Here is a 26,604-nt window from a genome sequence, read left to right on the forward strand (position 1 = left end):
GGGCTTGTTGCCTTTAACCAATGTTTAAAAAAATGGCGCAGCAGTTTGCTCAGGGTTCACAGGTTTAAATACTTGTGAAAGGTGTCTGAAAGCAACACAAGACAAGTAATGTCGCTCCAGGTTTCAAAGGGTTAACCAATGGTTGGCACTAAGTCTACTCTCAACACATGTAGTTAAAGGCTATACTCTTGTGAAGTGTGACATTTATTCTGAATTACTGCATTCTCAAGTTTTATTTCACCTTAACTATTTTAGAGTAAACTGATAAAAAAAATTTTGTCACTTGAAAATAGTGATCTGTGCGGGGAGAATCATTCAGTATATTTTGACAGGAAAAAAAAAATTCTGCTTTAATGTAAAAATGTAAATTTAGTCCCTTGGCAAGACGCCCCCCTTAAAAACAGGATGAAAACAATTAGCAGCATTCTGGTTCAAAATATAATTTACTTAGAATGTATTTTATATGGTATGGTCACGTGTGACTTCATATATATTATATATATATATATATATATATATATATATATATATATATATATATATATATATATATATATATATATTCAACGGCTTGCTTGCAGTAGTAGCTAACTAGCTGGCAATCAATAGCATTGCTAGCTAGTTACAATTAGCCAGTTTTAGCGAGTTTGCTGGAGTATGACATCCTGAAATAAAATAATACAATAAGCTTGAAGTTAACTCTAAAAAGCTTGTCTTACGCTGGGGGGCATCTGGCCCCGACAGTGGGCAGCTTTTCAAGATTTAAATTTCTGTGCTCTAGCAAAATGAACTACTCTACCAATTTATTTCTGCCAAACTGTGTGTTTGTTTATGTCTTCCCTGGGGCATTCTATTGTGAGTTTTAGGCATTTAAAATTCATTTTTAGTCTTATCATTGAAGTTTTGTGGTAATGCTGACCTCGCCTGTTTTTGTGATGTGAACATACAGCATTATTTTAGCAGTTATGGAGAAAAGTTACTTTGCGCAGCATTCACAATATCCACCCAGAGAGCCAGCACATGAAGCCAGCCTGTAGCTCTCCAATGATACAAGCCAGTCCGGCCTTACATAACAGCTGATCAAACACGATGGTGCAACCAAACTACAACATTCTGTAGCAACACAATTAGACAGGGTCATGAAAATCTTGAAAGAATGTGTGAGAAGGTTTTAGATATCAAGATGTCAGGGTTAATAGTTTTATGCTAAAACCCCCAGATATGCCCCGGATACAGCCACAGCACTGCAGTTGCACAAAGTTGTGATTAAGATGTTAGAGCTGCGGTTGCATAGCGTGACATCAATACTGAGCATACTTCAAATGTAGTCTCGGCGGGAAAGGAGTCAGAATATCAACAGTCTCTCTGAATTTGGATGACTAAAATAGACAATATGTCATATATTGAGACTTTTAAAACTTTTATATGTGTCAATGCCAATTTTAAGCAGGTCCAGCTCTAATGCACGCACATATTTTACCCTATTCTCAGAAAACATCACAAATTCTTCAGGGATATGTTAGTGCTGAATTTATAAAGCATACCATAGTTTGAAGTGTTACTTGTTTAAATGTGTTTTCCTATGCTATATTTAGCCATTACACCCCAGTACTCAATGAAAAACAACTACACATTTAACTTTAAGCTTACGAAAGGTCATTTTTTAAAGTCACTTTAATATCTTTCTTTTTGTCAAAATTAAATCAATTAAAGACACAAAGCAGATTTTTAAGAATCACGCTCTCGTCCCAACTCGTCACATAGTGCCACTTTGCAGTGGACTTCCACGTCTGCATATAACACTCTAGGTATCCTGTGTCTGCTCTTTACGTTCTGGGATGCCGCTACCATGATGTCAACATAAGCACGTGGTGAGACGAAGTTGCACACAGTTATGTTTAGTCAATAAAATGCACATGGCAGCCGACACTGGGACATCAACAAAACATATATGCTGGCACGAATGGTTTAGTTTGAGGGGAAGGAGGCACATGGTTAGGTGTGGAAAAAAAACCCCATTACATTAGATGATAAAAGGAACTCTTTGACTCCTAGACTCCTGACTCATACACCGCCCCTCCTGCCCACCTATAAGCGCCCTTGAGCTCCTTATACTATACTTATACTAATATTACCGGCAGTGTTTAAACCTGATGCCGTCCAGTGCTGTATCGTGCAGACACAACAGGTTCCTGCATTCTCAATTTATGCCACCTGTATACGTATGATACGGGTGGGGAAAACTGCCATTAGCACTTAATAACACCTGTCTGTCTGGCTGCTTTCTCACCTGACACCATTCGGCATCCTATAAAGCTGGCTTTTGATGTTGACCTCCGAATAAGAATGGGCTTGTTTTAGGCATTATCCGCATCATATATACAGCCTGTATTTTTTATTAAATTGCTTTATACAATATAAAACTCTGGAACGGTCCTTTAAATCAGTGATTGGTTGTCTTATCAACATCTAATGACAATGTCTTTCTGGCAAATGGTCACTCCTAATCAGTTTTATCATATTTTAGTCTTACCACTGTTGTGTTGGGCTGTGGCTTAAATGTAGGAGGGCCAATAAATCAATGAATGTCTGCACAGATCTTGATGGCTAAGCTTATAGCAGGGGAGGTAATCAAACAAGAAATTACACAATTGTTTAATTAAAGTCTTGCAGTCTTAAAGTCTCATAACCAGGTAGTCAAATACTGATGCTTTGTCACACCCCTTGGTGTCTGATAGCGAAGCCCCCCCCCCCCCCCCCCCCCCCACCCCCCCCCAAAACACCCCACACCCACCCCACCCCCCCCCCTCATATGCCCCCCGCCCCCCCCGCGCCTTTCAGCCCACTAGTGTAGAACCAACAGCAGCAATATTTGACAATCAGAGCAACCGATGTAGTAAAGTTTAAGAAAGTCCATGTAGGGAGGCAGGGGGCATATGAGATAGATGGGTCAAACAAACACAGGACTTTCACCCAGTAGAAAGCAGTTTGTGTCCCATGTGAAGCGAAAAATAATTAACTGTTAATTAACATTGTTACTCTACATAACAAACCTACTTATTATAACACAAAGCATCATTTATTTTCTAAACCTAACCAAGTAGTTTTGTTGCCTAGCCTCACTGTGACTGTTTCAGAACATTAACCACATGTTACAATGTGTTTGAGCACATAGAGCCTCTATAGGGTGCCTTTTGCTTCAATATCAGATGCTGTAGAGCATGAAAAGGCATTGTTATTTGACAATGTGGGAATAACAGCGGGTTGGAAACCTTGGCAGGTTGTTAACTTGACTGAAAAGTTGTTAAAATATGCAGTGTTGTACACCAATATTAATATCGAATAGTAAACAAATGTTAAAACAAGCGTTAAATTAAAAGTTTAGCTCTGGTAATCATCACTGCACTGGTGCTGAAAGTAAATGACAGGCTGCTGGCAGCTGGATGTTGTTTCTGTCATTAACAGTTAACAATAATACATCCACAATGACTGTGATGGAGAAGAAACTCTATCATCATTTTCAACCACCACCTTTATATTGGATCATCACCAGGTTAGTATTACCAAAGTTTTTTTCTTTGTCTTTGTTTCTATATGGTCTTAAAGGTTAGGTGCACTTAAAGTCTATTTTAATAAAAAAGTAATATAGAAATACTACATCTCTTACACCGTATGGATCACTGAATGGCCAGAATGAAGGAATTGTTACAACAACCAATAACTCTCAATTTAAATATGACAAGACAAACAAGAAAAAAATCCAAACCTATTCTTCATATTCTCAGGAGTTTTTCATTGAATGATCTGAAGCACAAACAGGTCACTAACATGACATGATATCTTCTACTTTCACCAGGAACAAAGTGCCAATTCTTTATCTGCGTCTTTAATCTTCTTTCCTCGCACCGGCTGGGGCAGCACCAAGCCTACGGCAGGCTGAAGGAAAACAGCCCGAGTATTTAATTTGGCCCGAGTCTCTGTACATCCAAATGTGTTATGTGCTGCTGTGCCCTTAGACCACCACACTGAACTTTTCAACTTTCTCCCAAGTCTATCATAAATTATTGTAAGCTGTTTTATTGTGTAACAAGTGAAAAGCTGAGAACTGATGCAAAGTAATTAGTGAGTGATAAAGTACGTTTGGATTCGCACAAAGAGATATGATTTCCCTGTGTCATCACAGTGCTTGCAGATGAATATTGTTAGTCTTCCACTCGTGCCACCAGTGCTTAGAACTCCCTGCCCATCCACCAGCAAAAGTCCAGGTGGCATATCATGTCATCCATAAAACGTTATAAGGCACAGATGGCAGAGGATCTCTGGGTTCTGGCAGCACAGAGGGGAGGCAAACACCATTCATCTGCACCAAAGACTGTATATATAGACACAGGATCTTCCCAAAAGTGAAGCTAGAACATCTCCATTACACCCTGGTGGCTGGCTGCAAGGTAGGTGGGACATTCTTCAAATTTGGCACAAACATCCACTTGGAATCAGTGGTGAACATTTTAGATTTTGGTGGTCACAGGTCAAAGATAAAGGTCATTGTGACCCTCTGTATCTCAAAAAAACCCTTGAGGATTATTTAAATTTTCACATTCACTTTAACTCAACAGTGAACTGATTAGATTTTTGTGATGCTGCTCTACCTGTGACCTTCCGCATCTACTTATCACATTTTAGATATCCTTCTGTGTCTGCTATTTATGCTCCGGGATGCTGTTACGGTGAAGTCAACAAATGCACATTTGGTGGGATGAAGCAAAATGATCCTAATGTTTATACAACAGTGCAAACTTTCAAGATGGTTGGAATAAGGCAAAAAAGTCATGCATGGTTAAGTTTAAGCAAAAGAGGCAAATGGTAAGGTCAAGTCAAGTCAAGTCAGTTTTATAGAGCCCATTATCACAAAACATGGTTTGCCTCAGAGGGCTCTACAGTGTGCGACATCCCTCTGCCCTTAGACCGACCCTCACATCACCCAAGGAAAAACTCCCCAAAAAGAACCCCTGTAACGGGGGGGGACCTCAGGAAGAGCGGTAGAGAATGATGAAGGATCCCTCTTCCAGGACGGACAGACAAGCAATAGATGTCGTAATAGCAAATGAAATACAATCATGGCAAAAAAGGAAAGAGAAAGAGAGAGGGGGAAAGAGGGGAAGAGAGGCACAGCAATAATAGAAACAGATGCATGTCATATTACAATAATGGTAGGTGTGAAATTAGTAATTGCACTGTATGATGATGTCAAGGGAGATGATAACAGTCTCATGCATATGTTGAAAGGGAGGTGTCCAAAGGCAAGATCACAGCATCAGCGCAACCAGGACCAGACCACATTCAGGGCGAGCGAGGGGCACAGTATCAGTACAGCCACAGCACGAGCACAACCAAAGGCAGGATCACAGCATCAGCACAGCTATCAACACGGTCAGGCACAGTCAAGGTTACGGCCAGGATCCAGGAAAACTAGGAAACAAGGGAGCAGGAACGCTCCCGAGAGGCAACAGGATTAGCGTAGTGCAATTCAACAGACCCAGGCTCTGTAATCGCGAGCCCCAGGTAGTGAGAGTACCACATGGCTATCACAGAGCTAAGCTAAGCTTGCAAATGGCAATGCAGTTAACAGACATGCATGATTTTCCGATGGCGGCATTGAGGGAAGGAAAGGAGCTCAGCGTATCGGGGAAGTCCCCCGGCAGGTTAAACCTATGTCAGCCTAACTATGGGCTGGTCCAGGCAGCCTGAGCCAGCCCTAATTATAAGCTTTATCAAAGAGGAAAGTCTTAAGTCTACCCTTAAAAGTTGAAACGGTGTCTGCCTCCCTGACCGAAAATGGAAGATGGTTCCATAGGAGAGGAGCATGGTACCTGAATGCTCTGGTTCCTAACCTACTTTTGGAAATTTTGGGAACCACAAGTAACCCTGCATTTTCAGAGCGCAGTGATCTTGAGGGTTGGTAAGGAACTATGAGCTGTGACAGATAGGATGGAGCCTGACCATTTAGAGCTTTGTAAGTAAGGAGGAGGATTTTAAATTCAATCCTGGATTTCACAGGGAGCCAGTGCAAAGAAGCTAAAACAGGAGAAATATGATCCCTTTTCTTGCTTCCCGTTAAAACATGAACAGCAGCGTTCTGCACCAGTTGGAGAGACCTAAGAGATTTGTTGGGGCAACCAAATAATAGGGAATTACAGTAATGCAGCCTAGAGGTGACAAATGCATGTACTAATTTTTCAGCATCTGTTTGGGACAGGATATGTCTAATTTTTGCGATGTTACGCAAGTGAAAGAAAGCCGTCCTTGAAGTTTGTTTTATATGGGAGGCAAAGGATAAATCCTGGTCAAATAAAACTCTGAGGTTCCTTACAGTTGTGCTAGAGGCCAAGGTAATGCCATCTAGAGAAATTACATTGTTGGAAAAGGAGCTTCTGAGGTGTTTTGGGCCAAGAACAATAACTTCAGTTTTGTCTGAATTCAACATCAGGAAATCACGGCTCATCCAGGCTTTGACATCCTTAAGACATGTTTGAAGTCTAGATAGCTGATCAGCTTCATCTGGTTTCATAGATAGATATAATTGCGTATCATCAGCATAACAATGGAAATTTAAGGAATGTTTTCTAATTATGTTGCCTAGAGGGAGCATATATAAAGTGAAAAGGATTGGTCCAAGCACCAAACCCTGTGGCACTCCAAAGCAGACCTTTGTATGTGCGGAGGGTTGATCATTGATGTGAACAAATTGGGAACGATCTGATAAGTATGACTTAAACCAGGCTAGTGACGTTCCTTTAAGGCCAATTGAGGTTTCAAGTCTGTGCAGTAAGATTTGATGGTCAATGGTGTCAAATGCAGCACTGAGATCTAAAAGGATTAAAACAGAGACCAGACCTGTGTCAGAAGCGATAAATAAGTCGTTATTAATTTTTACTGGTGCCGTCTCTGTACCATGATGAACTCTGAAGCCTGACTGAAAGTCCTCGAATAGACTGTTGTCTTGGAGAAAGTCACAGAGCTGATGAGCAACCACTCTCTCAAGGATTTTAGAAATAAAGGGGAGATTAGATATCGGTCTATAGTTAGCTAAAACCTCAGGATCGAGAGTGGGCTTCTTTAGAAGAGGTTTAATGACAGCTACTTTAAAAGACTGGGGTACATAGCCTGTTAATAAAGACGCGTTGATTATATCTAATAAAAAGTTGTCTAATAAAGGCAAAACTTCCTTCAGGAGCTTAGTTGGGATCGGGTCTAGCAGGCATGTTGATGGCTTAGTTGCAGAAACTAAAGTATAGAGTTGATGAAGGTCAGTGGGGGAGAAATGGTCCAGATAAATTTCAGGCCTTGCTGCCATATCCAGGTTATCTGAGCTCGGGGTCAGGTCAGTGAAGAAAAAGGTGAAGAAAACAAAAGACACACACACACACACATCCACACAGGAAGAGAAATCTGCACGAAAGCTGCCATTTCGCATTTCATGTGCACGCGACCCGTCCAGCCATGTTGTGGTTGGATGCGAAGGGTGGCTTTTTTGTGTCCCGATGGTATGCTGAAAGCTCTGACAGAGCAATATTTGACGAGTTAAGAGTGAGAACACGCTGAGAAAACCCACCATATGTATGTCTTTACCTATAGGATTGAAGGAGTTTTTCTCTTGGTGGCTGCAAGTAGAAAAACTCTCACCCTCCCAGGGTGAGCGCAATGTTCAGAATTCTTAATAGCAACTCAATAAACAGTAAATAACTGAATGTCCACACAAAATTTAGAATTTTGAGTTCAAACCTTTTAGTGAATCTTTTTCAAGCAAGCAATGAGCAGTTACAGAGCACTGGATCAGAAATGCATCTCCCTAGCCGATAACATCAGCGAGTCAGCCTGCATTCTGACAGCCTGTCTTTCCCTGATCCAGTATTTCATACTATTTACAATGAGGAAATGTGAATGAAGGTAGAATCATCTTCAGGTTGGTTCCCCTCGTCATCTGGCTCCCCATTCAGCGTGGCTTTTTCTCTGGATTGGTCAACTTCGAGGACAGTCCCTTTTTAGGAGTTGTTTTTTCCTTTTCTGCATGACCTGTTGAACTCAGTCACAGAGACCAAACACCCACACTCTCTTTTTTTTGTCTCATATACAAAAATATTTCCTCATTTTTGTCTCTGTTTACGGATGACCTTAACATGACACTCCTAAATGACCTATACAGTAGCATTTCAATTCCTCTAACGGTAGTTTCAACATTCTCACTTCATAATTTTTGCAACTGCATAACAATTTTAACCTTTCTTGGACAGATCCTTAAGGGCTCATGTCACATGAAACTTGTTCCCTATCCTAGCATTATAATCACACTTAGCTGAAATCATTGTTCGGTTACAGAGATTTAGGTTACATACTTACATACTCCAACAGGATGTAAACTCTTAATTACAAAGGACCTCAGTATCGCTACAACCCTGAGTGTGCAGACATTGAAGTGAAGTGGAGACTTTATACTATCAGCCCCACTGCTTGGCTATAATAATCACCATGTTGTTTTTTCCATGACTTTATACTGATGCAACCCTAAAAAACCCTCATCCCAAATTAAGACAGCAGACATCAGAAGCAGGACGTCAACTTATTCCAAGCCCAACAGTTCCATATTGCCTTCAGATGAAACTTGAACACTTTATAAAACTGCTGCGGGGAAGAGACGTTTACTTAGTCTCAGCTGCAGCTAATTTCAGACCGAATCAGTTATTTGTCCCGCGGACCGCGCTGGTTAATGATGGATCACAGTGCACCGAGCGGAGATCCCCATCAGCCTGCGCTCTGGTGAATGAAAGGTGAGCAGCGGCGAGTCTCTGAAAGGAGCGAGCCCATCAATCATCTGGAAGAGTTTAGTGTAAAGTAGCAGGAGAGTTACACAGGGCCCAGGGAGCGCTTGTCTTCAGCCTACCGCTTGGCCAGAGGGATTTGTTTGCTTTAACCCGTCCAAACAGTCAGGAGAAGAAAGAGTGGGCCTGCTCCTCATGGTCCCACCGTGGGACTGTCTTTCCCTTTCCCTCCTCTTTCTGTCAAACATGCACACATGTTCCCTCACATATATTCTCCCCGTGTTCTCACTAATATAAACACACTTTTTAGCTATTGTTTATGCTATCGCCTCAGATAACTGTCCTCTTTTCTCTGAGTCAGCCTGTGAGATCAAGCCTGTTGCATGTTTCCTCTGTTACAACACCTTAAGCAGAATTAACCAATTAAAGGGTCATGTTGTGGTTTAGTTTACATAAGGTCAAGGTTCAGGTCAGAGCCATCAAAGGGTTACAGCCTGCAAGGATGTTTTTTTGAGACTTCTGGGCAAGAAAGTTTTCTATGAAGTACTTTAGCGTGTACTTAGCTCACAGCTGTTCCTGTTTGGGTTTCTGTTTTAAAGCTGTGAAATGAGATTTGAGGTCACATCTTTCCTCTAATGATGATGCAAGAAAAAGAGTGTCCAACAGTGGCCCGGATCCAGAATCACTGTCCTACATTAATATGAGGTCTTATGAGGTGACTTTTTATTCCTTAACAGCCGCCCAAACAGACAGTCCGACTGCTGAGGCCTTTAACCCTTTAACATCTGGATCAACATCTGGATCAACATTTTTTTGCGCTTTGTTCAGATGCCCTCCCTGCAGCATTTAAACCTCTCAAACCTGAGAAAATTTTCCTTTTGAAATATGGGAAACAGAGCAATAAGCAACTAAGCAAGAAATGTCCCACAAATTTTAAAGAAAATGTAAATGGTGATGTTGTTACCAAAAAGTGAGGGAAAAATGTCCAGAAATAAGTCTTACAGTTATAAATGTACCAGAAAACAAACATATTTTTTAAATTATTTTTTTCTAAAAATCTCTTTCTTAGGGTCATTTTGTTTTTAGTTTTTCTCTTTGCTTGTCTTCTTTCTTGCTTATTTTCGGGTAATTATGTAAAAAATGTCTTACTAATTTCTTACTTATTTTTGGCCATTTCTTGTTAAGTTGCTAGTGTCCTTCTTTCCATACTTTTGAAACAAATCATACCGATTTGCTAGGGTTTCAAAGGGTTAAATCCAAACTTAAAACTCATCTTCCCACCTTAACTTGTACTGGGTAATGCTAACTTGCGAACATTAGCATATTAACATTATAAACTAAAGCCCTATTTGCACGGGACAACCTGGGGACCTCATGTGATTGAGAACCCCCCGCCCCCTTCCCACGCCTGTGTTTCATTTGGGGCATTCACACTGGATATTTCAATCAAATTTACTGACAACTCAATATTTTAACATTTAAGCACAGTTAAGGTAAGCTACAATTATAGCTTGAATAGGTCATTTAAATGGACTTCTGTCCTTGTCCCAGTACAAGCACTGGGAGAGACTCTGGAGATATATTCTTGCAAGTCTTTTGTAACATTCCCTTTTCATTTTTCTTTTGTTTTCGTCATTAATGATCCTACAAAAATGTTGAAAAAAAATATTTTGTAAGAAGCTTTGTACAGAAGAAGCAACGCTTTATTTGCACCAGCTTTGGCAGTGTGAGCTGATGTTTTCATATCGGTTAAGAAAACGACGGATCCATTTATTGACGCCATGGTAGATGGAGATATGCCCCGATTCAGCTAAATGCAAAAAATCTATATTATTTATGCAGTCTATGCTACAGACCGAATCTCATCATAACTTTTTTTTTACAATAACTTTGGTGGAGAAACCCGTCACGTCATGCCGTATAAATCAACCAGCACTGAGCAATCTCTGCCTTCATTGATTAGTTTTAAGACACCTAAATAAATCAAGATCTGTTTAAGTGTACGCTATATTTACAATATTTTTACCACTTTACCTTGACATAAGACAGCCCTAACCAAGTGGGATTTTGAAGCCAATATATCAAAAACACCAGTGTCAGTTCTGTGTCTGCTGTTGATGTTCTGGGATGCTACTCCCAATGTTGAGATGTCAACAAAAGCACATGGTAGGATTATGCTGTGCGTTGTTATGTAAAGGCAACAAAAGCACATGGCAACCAACGTCGGACGTAAACAAAAGCACATGCTTAGTATTAGTGGAACATGGTAAAATGTATTTAAAAAAATCCATCACATTCCAGTGGGACCAAAAACACTGGACTCCCACATGAGTTTGTTCAACCCATCCAACGCCTGTCCTGCCGGCCCCATGAAACTTTGTGCTTCGATTGTTACCGTCAGCATTTGAACCTGACGCTGTCCCGCAGACAGGTTCCATCCATCCATGCATCATGCTGCCATAGCAGGAGGCTTTTTGTGTCAGAATCTTGTGCCAGAACCACTGCAAAAGCAGCAGAATTTGATGTCTTCGGTATGAGGGTGAGCTAGGAATAAGGTAAGAATTGTTGTTTCAATTTTTTAATAACATTTCATCCATTGTAGCTTGAAATGATTAAAACAACATTGCCTCCATCCTTAAGCATACAGCATTAGTAACTGAGCACTGTTGTGATGTTTCTGTGATGGCGCTCAGTGTTGATACCACCACAGTCTCTCACACAGAGCAGAAACACAGCCCAGAGAGAGATCATGGCCTTGGTATTCGACCCCGTCAGCTCGAGCCGCACCTGAGGGACTGGATCCACCTGCCTCATTGGCCCAGGACCTTTAGAAGTTACCCATTGTTAATATCACAGTGAATTGTGTCGACGTCCACGGCCCAGCTCTCCCTCCCTCACCCACTCTCCCTGCTCTTACAGGGAGTCGTCTGCAGAACATCACTGACTCCGCAGTTGTCACAGTCCGCTCAGACCCCCATACATCATGGACGCTGTGTGAGAAATGAGTTCCTTTTCTTCCTCTGATAGCTGCACAGCTCTGCGGACTGTGACTGTCCACATCCTCCTCTGTTCATACACACACGCGTGCACACACACAGACAGCATGTTCTTTAGGACAGTGTTACAACTAATACAGCATGGTTTCTGTGGCGAACACGGTCATAAAGCAGTGAGTTTAAAATGGCTCAAAAGACAAGAAATTGAACCAAGTTTCCGTCAGATTTTACCAACTTTCTCAGTTCTTAACATGTTGGACTGAAGAGAAATCTGTCCTCATTCGGTCAGTGAGAATGGCTTAAAATTGCAACCCTGATGTTGTGGCTCCCTCTACTGTAATGACTAGGAATGCAGTGTTAAAAGACCACTGTGAGTTGATTTCTATGAAAACTTTGGATGAACCTAAACCTTGTCAATTGATACTTCTTCTAAATTGGAAACATCATAATCCAGCCTGTCTACAGACCAGCTGACATCCCAACTGGCACCCAGCTAGCAATTTTTGATATTAAAAAACTCTGAGAATGGTACAATGCAGTGTTTCTGCTGCAAGTTTTCTTTCAGTTCTCAGATTGTTCTTCTTTAAGTTTAGTTAACATGCTCTACAAACATCATAAAAATGTAGTATAATCTCAGGCCTCAATAATATGTTCTGAATGTTGCTTTGAAATTGTTCCTCCTTTGTTCTCATGTAACTTTGTGGGAACATTTTATAAAAAGAACATTCTTTGATCTGTGACCCCTCAGCATTACCAAAACAACCTTAGAATGTTGCAGTTATGACATTACGTTTTAAGCTGTGTTCAAAACAGTCGCCTCATTCACTCACTCACTATTCGCTAGTGTATTAAATAGTGCACTATATACTGTATATTTTCACTATGCCAGATTTGGTCCTCCACATATACACTCAAACATTCATTTGAGTGGAGATAATTTACCTTCTTCTTGTGCTCCCTGTCTTTGTGGTGTATAGATAAGGTGTACAGTTATATAAATATCTATTTTTCATTTATAAGGAAGCATTTTTATGGAGCTAATTTTCCCTCATTCTGGGGAAGATGAACTGGTGCGGGAGGAGTTGTGTTTTAGGTTTTGCTTATTTCCACCTGAAAGTATTCAGGGGTTGCCAAATTGAGCTCACAGCTTTATCTCTTTCTGTGAGCCATTTTACGAATCATTCTGATGACTTATTGCATTAATTGTGTTTTAGACTCTGCTTTGTTTGTGACTTTGTTTCTTTTCCCTGAATAGATTTTTCTGCCTTCTCTGAATACCTACGTGTGTATGACCCCTGATATCCTCAGTACAGATTGGGATCTGAACTGTTCTTGTGCTTTTCTCTGCAACTGAGTCCCAGTTTCATACTACATCGTTACGATTTGGGGTTTTCTCTGTACGTCTTTCTCTTTTTTCATTAATAGTATTCAACAACAGTACTGCATGGAAGACTCATTAAGTTACACCTAAATTCTTTGGAAATTAATTTAAAGTTCACATTAAATTTGCATGGAAACTTATGTGCTGGTAATAGCTGAGGCCGCACTCACCGTTGTTAGCTATGACGCATAAGGCTCGACCTAGACTGTTAAGGTAGGCTTATTGAAAGCTTTTTATAGAATTTATAAGGAGGGAATCCCACACAATGACATCAAGAAATGTCAGATACTCGTATTAGACAAATATTTATCATCAAAATCTTTGAGGACAGAATAAATAACATACAAGGCATTAAGGTATCATAGTAGACATTGTATCAGTCAAATATCTACCATGTAGAAGTATTAAATATAGCTTCATTTAAAAAAATAAAACAAAATTGAAACAGAGAGGAAGTTAAACCATTCAGCCTTGACCTGAAGCTCTACATACCGCATGCAATCACCCACCAAATTCCCAGTATCTGTTTAAATCCCATTGAGCACTTTACCTGATGAGACTAATAGGTATGTCAATAAAATAACTTCCTCTAACTTTTTTGGCATGAATAAAACAGATTGTAACTTTAATAATATTTTCCTATGTAATAAAATAGCATGCATATGATCTGGTGATGATTAGAACACAGTGAGCAGTGCAAAGATCCCATAGAGCAGGGCACATGGGTAAGCCACCAACAGCTGCTGGCCCTCCATAGCCAGGGTGGAGATGAAGATCTTCGAGGCAGAGAGACTACACCAACAGATCGCTAACACGGCCAGAACTGTTCCCAGGACACCTCTGTGGAAACAAAGAGGGATTTGAAGCATTTTAATTGAAGTCAACCTGACCTAAACTCTACATCTTTGTGTCATCTGACTGTTTCCTTTGTCAGTCCAAACCATTACAGACCATTAACATGCTCATTTGCCTATTGACAAGGATGCTGGTGACAAAGTTGGTGGCTGATTGTGAAATGCTGATGTCAGGAGCTGGAAGCAGTGCATTAAAGTTAGAGCAGCTATGTTAGCTTGGCATCACCAGATGAAATCAATGACGGGAGTTAAAGGCTGATCACAATGAGCCCGTCGCCAGGAAAACCATTGTTTCCCTGTGATACACCACGCCTTTTCAGCTCAAGGCATACTGCTCGTCAGTATCATTTTTGGCCACATGCATGCAGTCCCACTACAGGTGTTTCCCAGCTGTTTTTCCAGATGCACTTCCAAGAAGTTTTAGAGTTTTAACCCTCAAATTGTGCAACTTTTAAATTGCGAATATAAAGTATATCAAATGGAAATGTCAATTTTGAAAAACTACAATTTATCAAAAAAAGGTTTTTACACTCGCATGAGGTGGTATTTCAGGAGCCATCTTGCAATTGTATTTAATTCACATTTGGAAAATATTACTTATATTATATAAGTTTTGTGCAAATCTGTAATGGAAACCTGCTTAATATAGTAATGCACAACCACTGAATAGACTTACTGCAAAGAGTAGAAGACAGCAAATGCAGAGAGGGCCACCATGGGCAGGAGGCAGTAGCCCAGGACGCTGGCCACACAGCCATAAGACACTGCCACAGAACTCATCAGACTCAGCAGAACGTACATCCCGATACAGGCTGTAGCACTGATCCCATACACATACCCAAAGTGGACTTTTCCTGCCTGGATATATGAGAGTAAAGAAGTACATTGTTAAACCTTACAACTGTACAACAGTGGGTACTGAAAAGGTTCCTAGAAATGGATATACAGTTGGTTGAAACAGGCAGTACCATGCAGGCAACTCACCATCATTAAAGTGAAGCCCAGTGCAACACAGAAGAGGATGGGACCTGTTAGATCAGTCTCATTCATGATGCTGCCGTCTGCAGGCTTCAGAGGGTTCAACACAGTCAGGGTCTTCTGCCAGATGTGGTCAAAATTGATGCCAAGCTCTAGACAGTGAGAGATACTGATTATTAATGTGGAGTCCCAGCACAATTTGTCTTTTATTTGGCATTTGAATACAGGATTGTTGCTTTCTGGGATGACTTGGTTCCTCAGATTTTTCTTGGGATCAACAGGCTGTAAATGTAGATTCTTTTTACCTTCAAGAAGGCTGGGTTCCTCTTCAAGAGAATCTGTTCCTGTGCTTTCGGCAGGTTGGTAGAACTGTTCAGTGTACTGCTGCTCCATGGAAGGATCCAGAGCACCAGGCACGAACGGCTGTGCTCCACTGAAAACAACAGTTGAACATTTATATAAACCCTTATTAAAAGAGTATAAAATAGTAATGTCATAATCCTGGACATGCTTCCAAGGTAGAAACATCAATCAGTAATGCTCAATTCATTCTGGGATTTATTTGATGTAAAAATGTTTTTGAAGTACAGGCTTTTCCAAAACCTTCATAATGCATTCCTCCATATCCCAGAATGCATTTAAACAGCCCAGATGAAGGAGCCTTAATGTCTGGTGCCCTCACGTTAAGTCATATTTACCATGATTATAAATGGAGTCACCATAAAACATCTCAAAGGTGATGGTGAGGGGCACAATTAATCCTCAAAAGTCTACATACTTACGTATTGTAATAAGCAGGGCTTGAGGAATCGTACTGATCGTAGTAGGCCACGGTGTTACCCTGGTCATCCACATAATATCCTGTTTGGTAGAAGTCCTGTTCAAAGTTCTGGAAGTCCCCCATGCTGATCAGAAGAACAACAACAGGACATATTAATACACAATACAACTGTTCACCAGAAACACAGCAGAAATAAAGAACCACTTCACAAGTGTAGAGAAAGTTCTCACCTTTAAGCCAATTGGCTCACTGACTCAGTAAATGGATGTCAAATATTTGAGCTTCATGTCTTTTTTCCCTCTTTTCAAAATTAACTCCTACTTCTAATTGTTTTTATTGATATTAATCAGTACGATAAAGGGAAACTAGTAGTAAAGTCGCCATGTTGAATTTGATGAAGTTGTATATGTCTTTTCACACAATTCACATTAGTTACTGTTGTGCAAAGGGACAATGTGTTACGTTAAAGAAAATACCCGAAAGGCTGTATGTTGTTTCCTTGTCAGGAAGCATTTCCGGCTACCCCTGAATTCCAGTTGCAGTGTGTTTTGCCTGCAACCAAGATATGTCATCTGCAGGACGTGATACATTGCCGAAGCAGAGTATTTGGGGACTGCACATTGTGTCTAAGTACTGATGATTATACACACTCCCTGCAGTTCGACAACCCAATCACCAGAAACATTCCTTGCATTCTTTCTTGGGCAAAACAGTTACATTTATCTTAAAAAAAAACTAACACATAGTTTTAGTTCAGAAAAGGTCATGTATTGGCACAAAAGTTGCTGGAAAAGCAAGGACAGGTTGGTTAAAACACCAGGGTTTGGTGGCCCCACGAAAGATCAGTAAAAACACCTGGGATCGATGGCTCTAACACTGCTGAGAAACGCCACAGGTGCAGCATAATTCCACCATGTGCTTGTGTTGACATCATGGCAGTGGCATCCCAGAACGTCAACAGCAGACGCAGAAAGATACCTAGAGCGTAATATGTTGACATTTAAGTCTGCAGCAAAGCGGCAATATTTGTTGGTTATCAACATGAGGTGGTTGAGCTGGCAGCTAGTAGCTAACTGTGTTAACTCTATAAACAGTACTGACAAATATAACAGAGGTAACTAGGGGTGAACCTGAGGGTGGGCACATACGCTTTCATGATGATGCTATCTAAATATCAGCAGTAACCTCCAATGTCAGCGGTAATCGCCATGACCACTAGCAGTAAACACCACAACAAACCACAGAGAAATGTATCTTTAAATGTTCTTTAAACATACAAATGTATTTGAATGTTTGTATAAACCTATGGGCCACACAACAAGCTCTTCTTTCCCCAGTTCTTTTTCTCAATGAACTCACCTGTTTGAGTCTACAGTCCAAAGCCAAACAGTGTAGACTGATTTCCTCCCAGTCCCCTCACAGGGCAGTGTGCTGGTGTCAGGGCAGAGAACATGTGAAGCCCAGTCTGTGAGTAGTTGTTCTATAAATAGCTGGCTATATTTGGATTTGGTCTCAGAGTGTATGACAACTGCTCTGCACCTCTTTATTCTGTTTCTACAAACTAAAAGCCTACTGTCTGTGCATGCAGTCAAGCATTGTCAAAAAATTATGTATAAATATTGCATATGCCATGTAAATTATCCATATATTTGAATACTTCCTCTGGCAGGACTTCCTGAGCAGGTGTAACCATAACCTTGTTATTTAACTAGAGTGCGGAAATTTGGTGCTGTGTTTACGTTCTTCTTCCCTCCAAAAAATATTATTAATAAATTAAAAGCACTCAAATTCAAAGATCTGGTTGATTTCAAAATCATTTACAGAGGTAGAAATCATCCTAAACCTAATAATATCCCCAAAAAAATATTTAAAAATGAAAGGAAGTTGACATAATTTGAGAGGAATTTGTATGTTCAAGAAACAGTTAGTGAGGACTAATGCAAAATATCACTGTATTATAGCCAAAGGCCAAGGTGTTACTTTATAGAACAGCTGTAGTGTAGAACTGAAAACATGCTGAACATTTAACGAATTTAAACATGTTTTGAAATACAACACTGAAGGGATATGAGCTGGTAGAACAGAGAGGAAAATGGTCATGTGTTCTGTGATGTGTGTGTATTTGTTTATTCAGATTGATCTGTTCTTTTTTGTCCTAATTCTTGTTTAATTTGATCAAGGTAAATGTCGGGGCAGAAATTGAGAATACTTATATTTAAAATTAAGTTTTTTTTAAATATAAAACTGAAAAAAGGGGGGTAGATTTGATAAGTATTCACTTCCTCCTACTCCTTTTCACACATGAAGTACTTACGTTTATTTACTGAATATGTATTACTGCATATTACTGCATTACGGTGTTGTTTTTCTTTTAATGTGGAAATAAATGCAAATAATTCATACGTAATTCTATAGATGAATAATACAGCTATAGAAACACATAATAGAAATATAAATACATAAATAAAATTGAATTAATTTATTTCATGTTAATTGTCAGTTTTCATTTATTTAGTGGTGCATCATTTCTGTATGTTTTCATTAATTCTTTCACTTTTTCTTCCTTTTATTCTCCCCATATTTATTTATTGATTTTGATACCTCATTTTTCAGCCTCTTGGGAAAAGTTTCAATGTAGCATTCAGAGGTAACGTAACAAAATAAAACAAAATAAAATAAAATAAAGTAAAATAAAATAAAATCAACACACGTAAACACATATATTACTGTGTGGTTGTATTTAACAGTAGTGTAGTCCCGCGGCAGTGCGCAGTGTGTTAGTTTTGCAGTAATGTTGCGCAGAACTGACTCTCCGTAACACTTATTCAGCAGCCGGTGTTGTGTTGTACCGAAAAGTGCTCGTCTGCCAGAGAATTCCTCCCGCGGGAGCGCGCGCAGCTTGTTAAAGCTGTATTCCCCAGTTACTTCATGTCTCCAGCCGGTTTTACCTGATCAGCCTGTATTAGCTTGTGAATACACAGAACTGTGTGTCCTGCTGGTGTGGAATAAGCTACAGGTAGCTCATCCTGAGAGGGGAGCACAAACTGTCTGAACAGGTTACCATCAGTCACAGCTGAAGTCATACCTTTACTATTATACAGTTATATGTAACATATATAGTATATAGTATATATTGTAATTTTCGTCAGCTAAAAGCAGCTGGAGAGGGAAAGAAACTTGGGGAAACCAGGTTTGAGGGACTGCGCGCGCTACCGCGGCAGTCGGAGGAGCACTTTTCTGTAACACCGGAAACAAAACAGTCTGTCATGTGATTTGTGCGCGTGCCTCTTGTCAAGTGGGAAGCAGGAGTAGCTGCTGGATGTAAAGTCTTTTTAAAAGGACACAAAGAAGGTGCGTGAACCCATTTTCTTTTCAAAATGTGTGTTTTGTTTGGTCTTGTGCAGATTAATTCACCATACGTTAACTGGTAATTTAGTAGTTTGACGGTAACTCAACAGTAAGCTAACGTACAATTCTCATCTTGCTACTTAGCTAAAATGTTAGCAGGCTTTAGACAACTTCAGAGAATCAGGCGGTTGTGTTAGCAGTCAGTTTAAGCCTCTCTTCATCCCTGAGGGCGTTTAATGGTGTCTGTTTTCTGTCCGCAGCTGCTGAGCGCTCTGGACAACATAGAAAAACACTGGCCGCCATGGCGGATGTAAGTAGCCTGTGTGCCATTATTCTAGCTGTTAGCTCGTTCAACAGTCTCTGCCTGCACAGGGACAGGAAAATAATATGCATTTTTTCATATCGCCGGTTAATATCAAGCGAAAAGTTGTATATATGTGGTGTATCCAACATTTGGTCCGCACCAGAGGACACTACAGCTTGTCACATTGCCCTCTAAGCTTTAAAAAATATTGAAAATTTAAATTATCTTTACTTTCATTGAGTTCATTTGTTAACCAATATCATTCCTAATCATGAATATCAAATATTCATTAATTTTTAGAATTTGAACCCGTTCAGTTTTTTTTTGTCATGCCACTATGTTGTTAGATGAAAAAAACACAAAAAATTAATTAGTTACAATATATTACATGCTAAGCAGATTATTATTATTATTATTATTATTATTATTATTATTATTATTATGAATTTGATATGTTAATGTTTAGCAGCAACATTGATTTTTATATTATTATTTATATTATTATTCTTTGTGCAGTGTCAAATACTCATACTGCCCTGCACACAAAATGCACTTTTGAAAATCAGGCTATATAAAATATTACATATTCATATAATTTAATACTTTCAGTGAGTCTGTTTTTCATCATCATTAGTTCTAATCATGAATATCAAATATTCATTAATTTTCAGATTTTAACCCTTTAAATGCCAGATTTATGTCATGATGCCACTGTTTTTCGATGGAAAAACACACACACACACACACACATACAATGAATTATTTTTAATATACTACATGCATAGTAGGTTTTTTTTAAATGATCACAGCCTGGGATATGTCAATAATTGAATAATTGCAACACTGATTGTGACAGTGCACCAAGTGGAAATAACATGCATTTTCTCCATATGCCAAATATGGTAAAAATGGTGTCATCGGGCAGAAAATAGTACAAATGACAAATTCCAAGGCAAAGGCCCAGAATAACACCCAGAAGTGCACGTGTTTATGCTTTAATGGCTGTGGGATTGAAACCTGAGGTTTGAATGGGTTTTAATGGCACCTCACAGTCTGAATGTAACAATTTAGTTTCCACAGTATTTTAGACTTATTGGAGGAGCTGAGCTGGAAATTCCAAGATTAAACAAAAATACACAATCTTGCTAAAATGTATGCCATATGCATGAACACAGCCAAAATTATCAAAAAATGGAGAATGAAAAGCGTGTAAAATGCATTAAACTGTCCCAAAGGATTAAGATGGTGGCCTTTATCTCTGTGTCTCTGTCAGGGTGGTGGTTGGTGACACTCGTAGATCCTTGTCTAACTTGGTTGTTTTATCTCTAACGTATTTTTCTTTGCAGGATTTGAAGAGATACCTGTACAAACAGTTGCAAAGGTAGGTATAGTGAATGCTAACAGAAGAATGTGACAGCTTTGTTCCATGTCACAGTTGACAGTGAAACTTTCAGTGTGTGTTTTTTTTTTTTTAGTCTTTTGTAAAATCCTAGCTTTTTTATGTATATACTATATTTTTGTGCAATTTGTGAGGACATAAACCACACAAATTAAGACACAAACACTAAAAAGTACAGTCACACGTACATACACACAGACCCAGACATACACACACATCCAGGAGGAGAGTTACTGGCAACTACACAAAGTTAATCATAACCATGTGTCTAAAGGATGCAAGCTCATGACAGTACTTATCAACCACTGTAGCCTGGGTTGGTGTGAACAAAATAAACACAGAAATTCAGGGTTGAAATACTGATTTTATTACATCAGTCTTTTTGGGTAGGAGTCCATTAGCATGGCACATCTTGACTTGGCAATATTTGCCCACTCTTCCTTGAAAAAGTGCTTCAAATCCATCAGACTATGAGGACGTCTCCTCTGCACAGCCCACTTCAGGTCACCCCACAGATTTTCTTTTGGATTCAGGTCTGGACTCTGGCTGGGCCATTCCAAAACTTAAATCTTCCTCTGGTAAAGCCATTCTTTAGTTGATTTGAATGTGTGCTTGGGGTTGTCGTCATGTTGAAAGGTGAAATTCTTCTTGATCTTAAGCTTTATGGTGGCTGTTTTACAGCTAAATTGACTAGTATGTGGAACTGTTCACAATTCTCTCCACCCTGACCAAAGTCCCAGAGAAAACAGCCCCAAAGCATGATGTTGCCACCATCATGCTCCCCTGTGGGTATGGTGTTCTTTTGGTGATGTGCAGTGTTGTTTTTACACCACACATACCTTTTGGAGTTATGGCAGAAAAGTTCAACCTTGGTCAGATGATAGCACATTTTTATCACATGCTTTTGGTAGACTTGATGTAGCGGGGCTTAGATGTTTTCTCAGTAAGAAAATGCTTCTCTTGCCACCCTACCCTAAAGCCCAGACATATGAAGAATATAACAGATTGTTGTTGCGTGTAGTACACAACCAATACCTGCCCGAAATTCCTGCAGCTCCATTAATGCTGCTGCTTATTGAGTCACAGCTTCTCCACGTGCATAACTGGAATAAGTTCATGCAACACTTTGAAAGCATGGTGGGACTGGCGTCTTCTAGTCCTACAAAAGTTTTGTGGGGGTTTTTTTGCTAGTACCATGCCCATCATCAGGGTTATTTGAATGTCTAAAGAGAGAATTAGAGTCCTCAGAGCATCTAAAGAAAGCCAAATCTGTCTGGAGAGAAAGTCTTAGGTAAACCTCTGAATTTGTAAAATCCTGTCCGTCTCTTTCAGTGTTGAAGGTCTTCATGCTATAGTAGTGACAGACAGGGACGGTGTCCCGGTGATCAAAGGTAAGAAACCAGTTCTGAAGCCCCCTGGTTCACTCCTTTATGCATTTGCTCTACACAGTAAAGGGGACCACACCGATCCATGATATTGTGGTTTTGCTTGGAGTAGGCACACCTCCTCACATCTGTGTCACAATTTGCTGAGGGCTACAGAGAAAACACTTTTGTTAAAAACCTTGCTTTTAGTAGTTTTCAGTTTGTACATTTACTCCTAAGCCCCATTAAGACATGATATCTGTAATATTGCTGGCCTCATCTCTGTTGAAGTGATGCTTTTGTCTTTCACATACTCAGTAGGTTTTAGTAGCGTAAAAATACACAATGTAAAGACTATTCCAACACGATAGGACCACATAGAGATGTAGTGCTCATGTGATATTTGGCACCTGGCTGCCTGTATATCCTGTAGAGACAGAGCTAGCTATGGGAAACTCATCCTCAAAAACCTTCTCATCAGTGATATCATTTATTTGTTAGAATGTAGAAATTTGGTTTTGAATTTTTTAGTCTGACGTCTGCCCTTTGCTGCGTGTTATCCCCTCTCTCTCTGCTCCACTTCCTATCAGTCTCACGCTGTCCTATAATAAAGGAAAAAAAATAATAACAATTTAAAAACTGAGGTATCTGCTGAGGAGTGGTCAAATTTGATTTTCCCACATGCTTCATGTAAAGCTTAAAGGGGAGTAACACAAATAGGTGACATAATTGATTTTTTGTTAGACAATATTTGAAATGAATGGTGTGAGTATAGAGACCGAGGAGCAGCCGTTCACTGTCTGGGAAGATGTTGCTGTTAACATTGCTTCTGTGTCCCCGCAGTTGCCAATGACAACGCCCCTGTCCACGCTCTTAGACCTGGCTTCCTGTCCACTTTTGCTCTGGCCACAGATCAGGGCAGCAAGCTGGGCCTCTCCAAGAACAAGAGCATCATCTGCTACTACAACACCTACCAGGTCAGATCTCATCACCAGTGCTCAACATCAGATGCATTACCAGTGAGCTCATACTGACACATACTTTACTTTACACACAAAGTGCTTCACAATGCAGAGAAATAACTGCTTAAGCGCAACTGAAGAAAATGATGGAAGTTGTCCCTCATGAAAAATTTAAGATGAAATACATAAATTTGCCTTTTGAATGACATTTTATAGAACGCAGTATAGATTGGGGAAAAAAGAAGTTTGACTATAATGTTGCATTTGTTACCTCACATCATCTGCAGCTGGCTCAAGACAACTGATTACACTGCTCTGAAATCTGTGTTAGTTTTGCACATTCTTCTTTTATAAATACCAGTTTATTTGTGGGAAATGGCGTATGTGTGGTTATGACGTGTAATGCCCTGTGAAAATCAAAAAGACAACTGTAGCATCATAGACAACTGCTCGTATGTAGTGCACCATTCACCCTGTTCAGACACAGATACATATAAAAGAGGCAGAGGTGCTATATAGTGTGTGCTCATGTAATCATTCACACACACTCACACACCAGCCATCCAATTCATTATATTACTCGAAGACACTCCAACATGTAGACTGCGAGCTTACTTTTAAGAAGTATGTTGTTTTAAGATAAATATTGGGTTTCTTGCCAGAGGGGACTGATGTGTCTGCAGGGCAGACTCAGTGGTGCAGGTTGGCCCTCATTACAGGCTGCAGGATCCTGTTAAGACACTGGAAAACAACATAACAGTCATCCCTTTTAACGTGGTGTGGTGAGATGACCAAAATAGCCAATTACGACCATTTAATATTTAAACTGAACAACAGGCAGGAACTATTCTGGAAAATATGGGGCCCCTACTTGAATATTATATTGAATAACTAACTGGGGAGTGACAGAACAGTGTTTGTTGAAACTAAACCCTGTTTATATGTTTTTTTTGTTTTTTTGTATCTGCTTTTTTAGTAGTTTAGTAGATACTGTTTGATGATAATTCTGGGGTTTTTAGATAATCTTAGTGATTCCCTTTTTCTGAAGTCTCCTCAGTTTGGGCGCTAACATGTCTGTTGTGTCTCTGTGTTGAGCAGATCGTGCAGTTCAATCGGTTACCACTGGTCATCAGTTTCATCGCCAGCAGCAACGCCAACACAGGTAAAACACTCTCTGTGCACGGTTCACCTCAGTGCACTTCAACAACATAATGTTGGCACTTTTCTCACAGCTAAACAAAGCACAGATACCATCATGGACGAGTAGTGATGGGTTCTGATGGCTGGTTTCATTTTATTTCCAGTTCCAAGTTGTTAGAATATCCAGATTGGTTAAGCTGAAAGATTCAATGTCGGCCACAACATTGAATCTTTCTTTCACAGCGTCTCTTAGATCAAATTTTTTGTCTCTCTCTGACAGTAAAAGCAAAAAAGCACATGCTAACTTAGTTGTTAATAAACCCGACATGGTAGTCTGCCTCAGCTTCAACATTTCAAAGAACACTTCAACAAAGTCAACCAAACAGTTTCCAAATGCAGTATTTTTGGGATCACTATCAAGAGGGGACAACAGGGGAAGTCCCCCTGTTGTTGGCAAATATTCAACAAGTGTTTATCTTTTGTCCATTGAGGTAAGAACTTGTGAAGTTTTTGATTACTTGAGAAAGACGTGTGCTTGTGTCTTTTACAGTAGATTCTCTGTGGCTTTGATTTGACATATAAACTGTCAGAGCTGTGAAAATGCAAAGAGGCAGAAGTGCTGCGTTGCAGCAGGAAGCCTTGAAGCCAGCCTCAGAGCTCCACAGCCGGCAACAGAACATGTTTGTTTGTGTTTACTTTGAATAAATATGTTCCACAAGATTAAAGTACAGTTTATTTAAATGGTCACTGGTGGGATTGGGTATGAAACTGTCAGGGTTGTCTAAGGCTTGGTATCTACTTTTTCAAACCTTTGTGCCTTCCTGGAGTATCACCAGGGTATACGGTATATTATGGTATCAGTGTGCTGTGCTAAAACGCACCCCCCACCAACCCCCGGTACGGGTGACCGGCAAGTTTGCCACGTTCTGCAGGCTGTCTCGCCATTTCAGTCTACATACTCATGAGATGTCAATAAATGGTAATATTCTTACACCTATTTTCCTTATCAACCAGAGAAAGATAACTATACAACTTCTAAAGTCATGTTTCTTTTTTTAACCTTACCGAGACTAGCTTATATGCCTCTGTAAGTCATCATAAAACACTCAACAGAAACAAAATAAAACTCAACAAAATCATGTTGGCCAGTCTTGTTGGTCGTTTAATTAGTTATTTCACTCTTTAGAGTGAACGTAGGTTAGATCTAACCTAGTCGTAGGTTAGATGTGAAAACAAGCAGTTTTCTGTACCATCTCTCTACTCTCTCTGTGCTGTTGCGGTCACAACACAAGCACGGGCTGTTGTTGACTGGCTGTTTACAGTCTTGTAACATTCCTTTCATCGCTTGCAGTCAGCACAGTTGCCTCTGATCTGTGGTGGCATCTGATGCACACTGCAGCCAAAACATCCTCATTACAGGGTCCGTATTATAGACCGTATTGAAAATCACACCGTCAGGATTGCCCATAATACCGCCAAGCCCAGCTGTCCGTTGCGGTTAATCTCGTTTTCTGCAGTAAAGTAACAGCTGTGCACTCTGTGTATCCTCAGGTCTCATCATGAGTCTGGAGAAGGAGCTGGCTCCACTAATAGAGGAGCTGAGGCAGGTGGTGGAGGTGACATAAGCTCCGAGAGACAGGACAACCGTGAGCAGGATCCACAGCAGAATCCCCAGACTCCATCACATCCTGCTCTCTGAATCTCTCTCTGTCTCTAACGGTGCATTCAGGTCCTGTCTGAAAACCGGTCTGGAGGTTTTTACAGTCCCAAGTTATGTTAGCGTCTTTATCTGTTTACATCATGATTGAAATTTCCTGTTCATTTTTGCTTTCTGCCATGTTGTGTAAAATTTGGGTGCTTCTCATCAGCATTTTCACAGCTCTGACAGTTTATATGTCAAATCAAATGTCTCAATAAATGTTTCATTTTCAGCACCTGAAGTGGTTTCCCTGCCTTTCCTTTAATATAAATACATATGGTATGTAGCGTAAATTTCCTCAAACACTTTGTGCCCTCTATTTCTATAGCAATGCAGTCATACTTTTTGTTCTGGGGTTCCTGACGCCATTTCCCATGATGCCTTTCATGTTAGCAGCCAAAAGAATTTTAAAACTTCATCAGTTGCATATGTCTCTTAGATTTGATATTCATAAAGTCCAAATATAAACATCACCAGAGATGCTGATGCTCTTTTTTGTTAAGTGTCCAACAATAAAAAATAGGGCACTTTCACTTTACTCTTGCTGCAACCTGAAGCCTTTCAAGGTGTTGCTAACACAGT

At 39.9% G+C, this 26,604-nt stretch overlaps 2 protein-coding genes across 2 annotated transcripts; one reads left to right on the forward strand and one right to left on the reverse strand.

Annotated features, from left to right (window-relative positions):
• Positions 1 to 13,521: 13,521 nt before the first annotated feature.
• Positions 13,522 to 17,321, reverse strand: zgc:123321 (Protein YIPF5-like). Its single transcript, XM_042501339.1, has 6 exons — positions 17,166 to 17,321; positions 15,808 to 15,930; positions 15,331 to 15,458; positions 15,032 to 15,177; positions 14,724 to 14,905; positions 13,522 to 14,033 (listed from the first exon to the last, which is right to left on the reverse strand). Exons 2-6 carry the CDS (start codon positions 15,927 to 15,929, stop codon positions 13,871 to 13,873), a joined length of 741 nt encoding a protein of 246 aa, XP_042357273.1. The 5' UTR covers position 15,930; positions 17,166 to 17,321; the 3' UTR covers positions 13,522 to 13,870.
• A 1,557-nt stretch (positions 17,322 to 18,878) lies between these two features.
• lamtor3 (late endosomal/lysosomal adaptor, MAPK and MTOR activator 3) lies at positions 18,879 to 26,263 on the forward strand. Its single transcript, XM_042501434.1, has 7 exons — positions 18,879 to 19,157; positions 19,415 to 19,464; positions 20,805 to 20,839; positions 22,190 to 22,248; positions 23,065 to 23,198; positions 24,282 to 24,345; positions 25,875 to 26,263. The coding sequence occupies exons 2-7, from the start codon at positions 19,456 to 19,458 to the stop codon at positions 25,946 to 25,948; spliced, it is 375 nt and encodes a 124-aa protein (XP_042357368.1). The 5' UTR covers positions 18,879 to 19,157; positions 19,415 to 19,455; the 3' UTR covers positions 25,949 to 26,263.
• The last annotated feature ends 341 nt before the right edge of the window (positions 26,264 to 26,604 follow it).

The sequence above is a fragment of the Plectropomus leopardus genome, chromosome 14 (genome assembly GCF_008729295.1).
Source record: "Plectropomus leopardus isolate mb chromosome 14, YSFRI_Pleo_2.0, whole genome shotgun sequence".
NCBI classification, from domain to species: Eukaryota; Metazoa; Chordata; class Actinopteri; order Perciformes; family Serranidae; genus Plectropomus; species Plectropomus leopardus.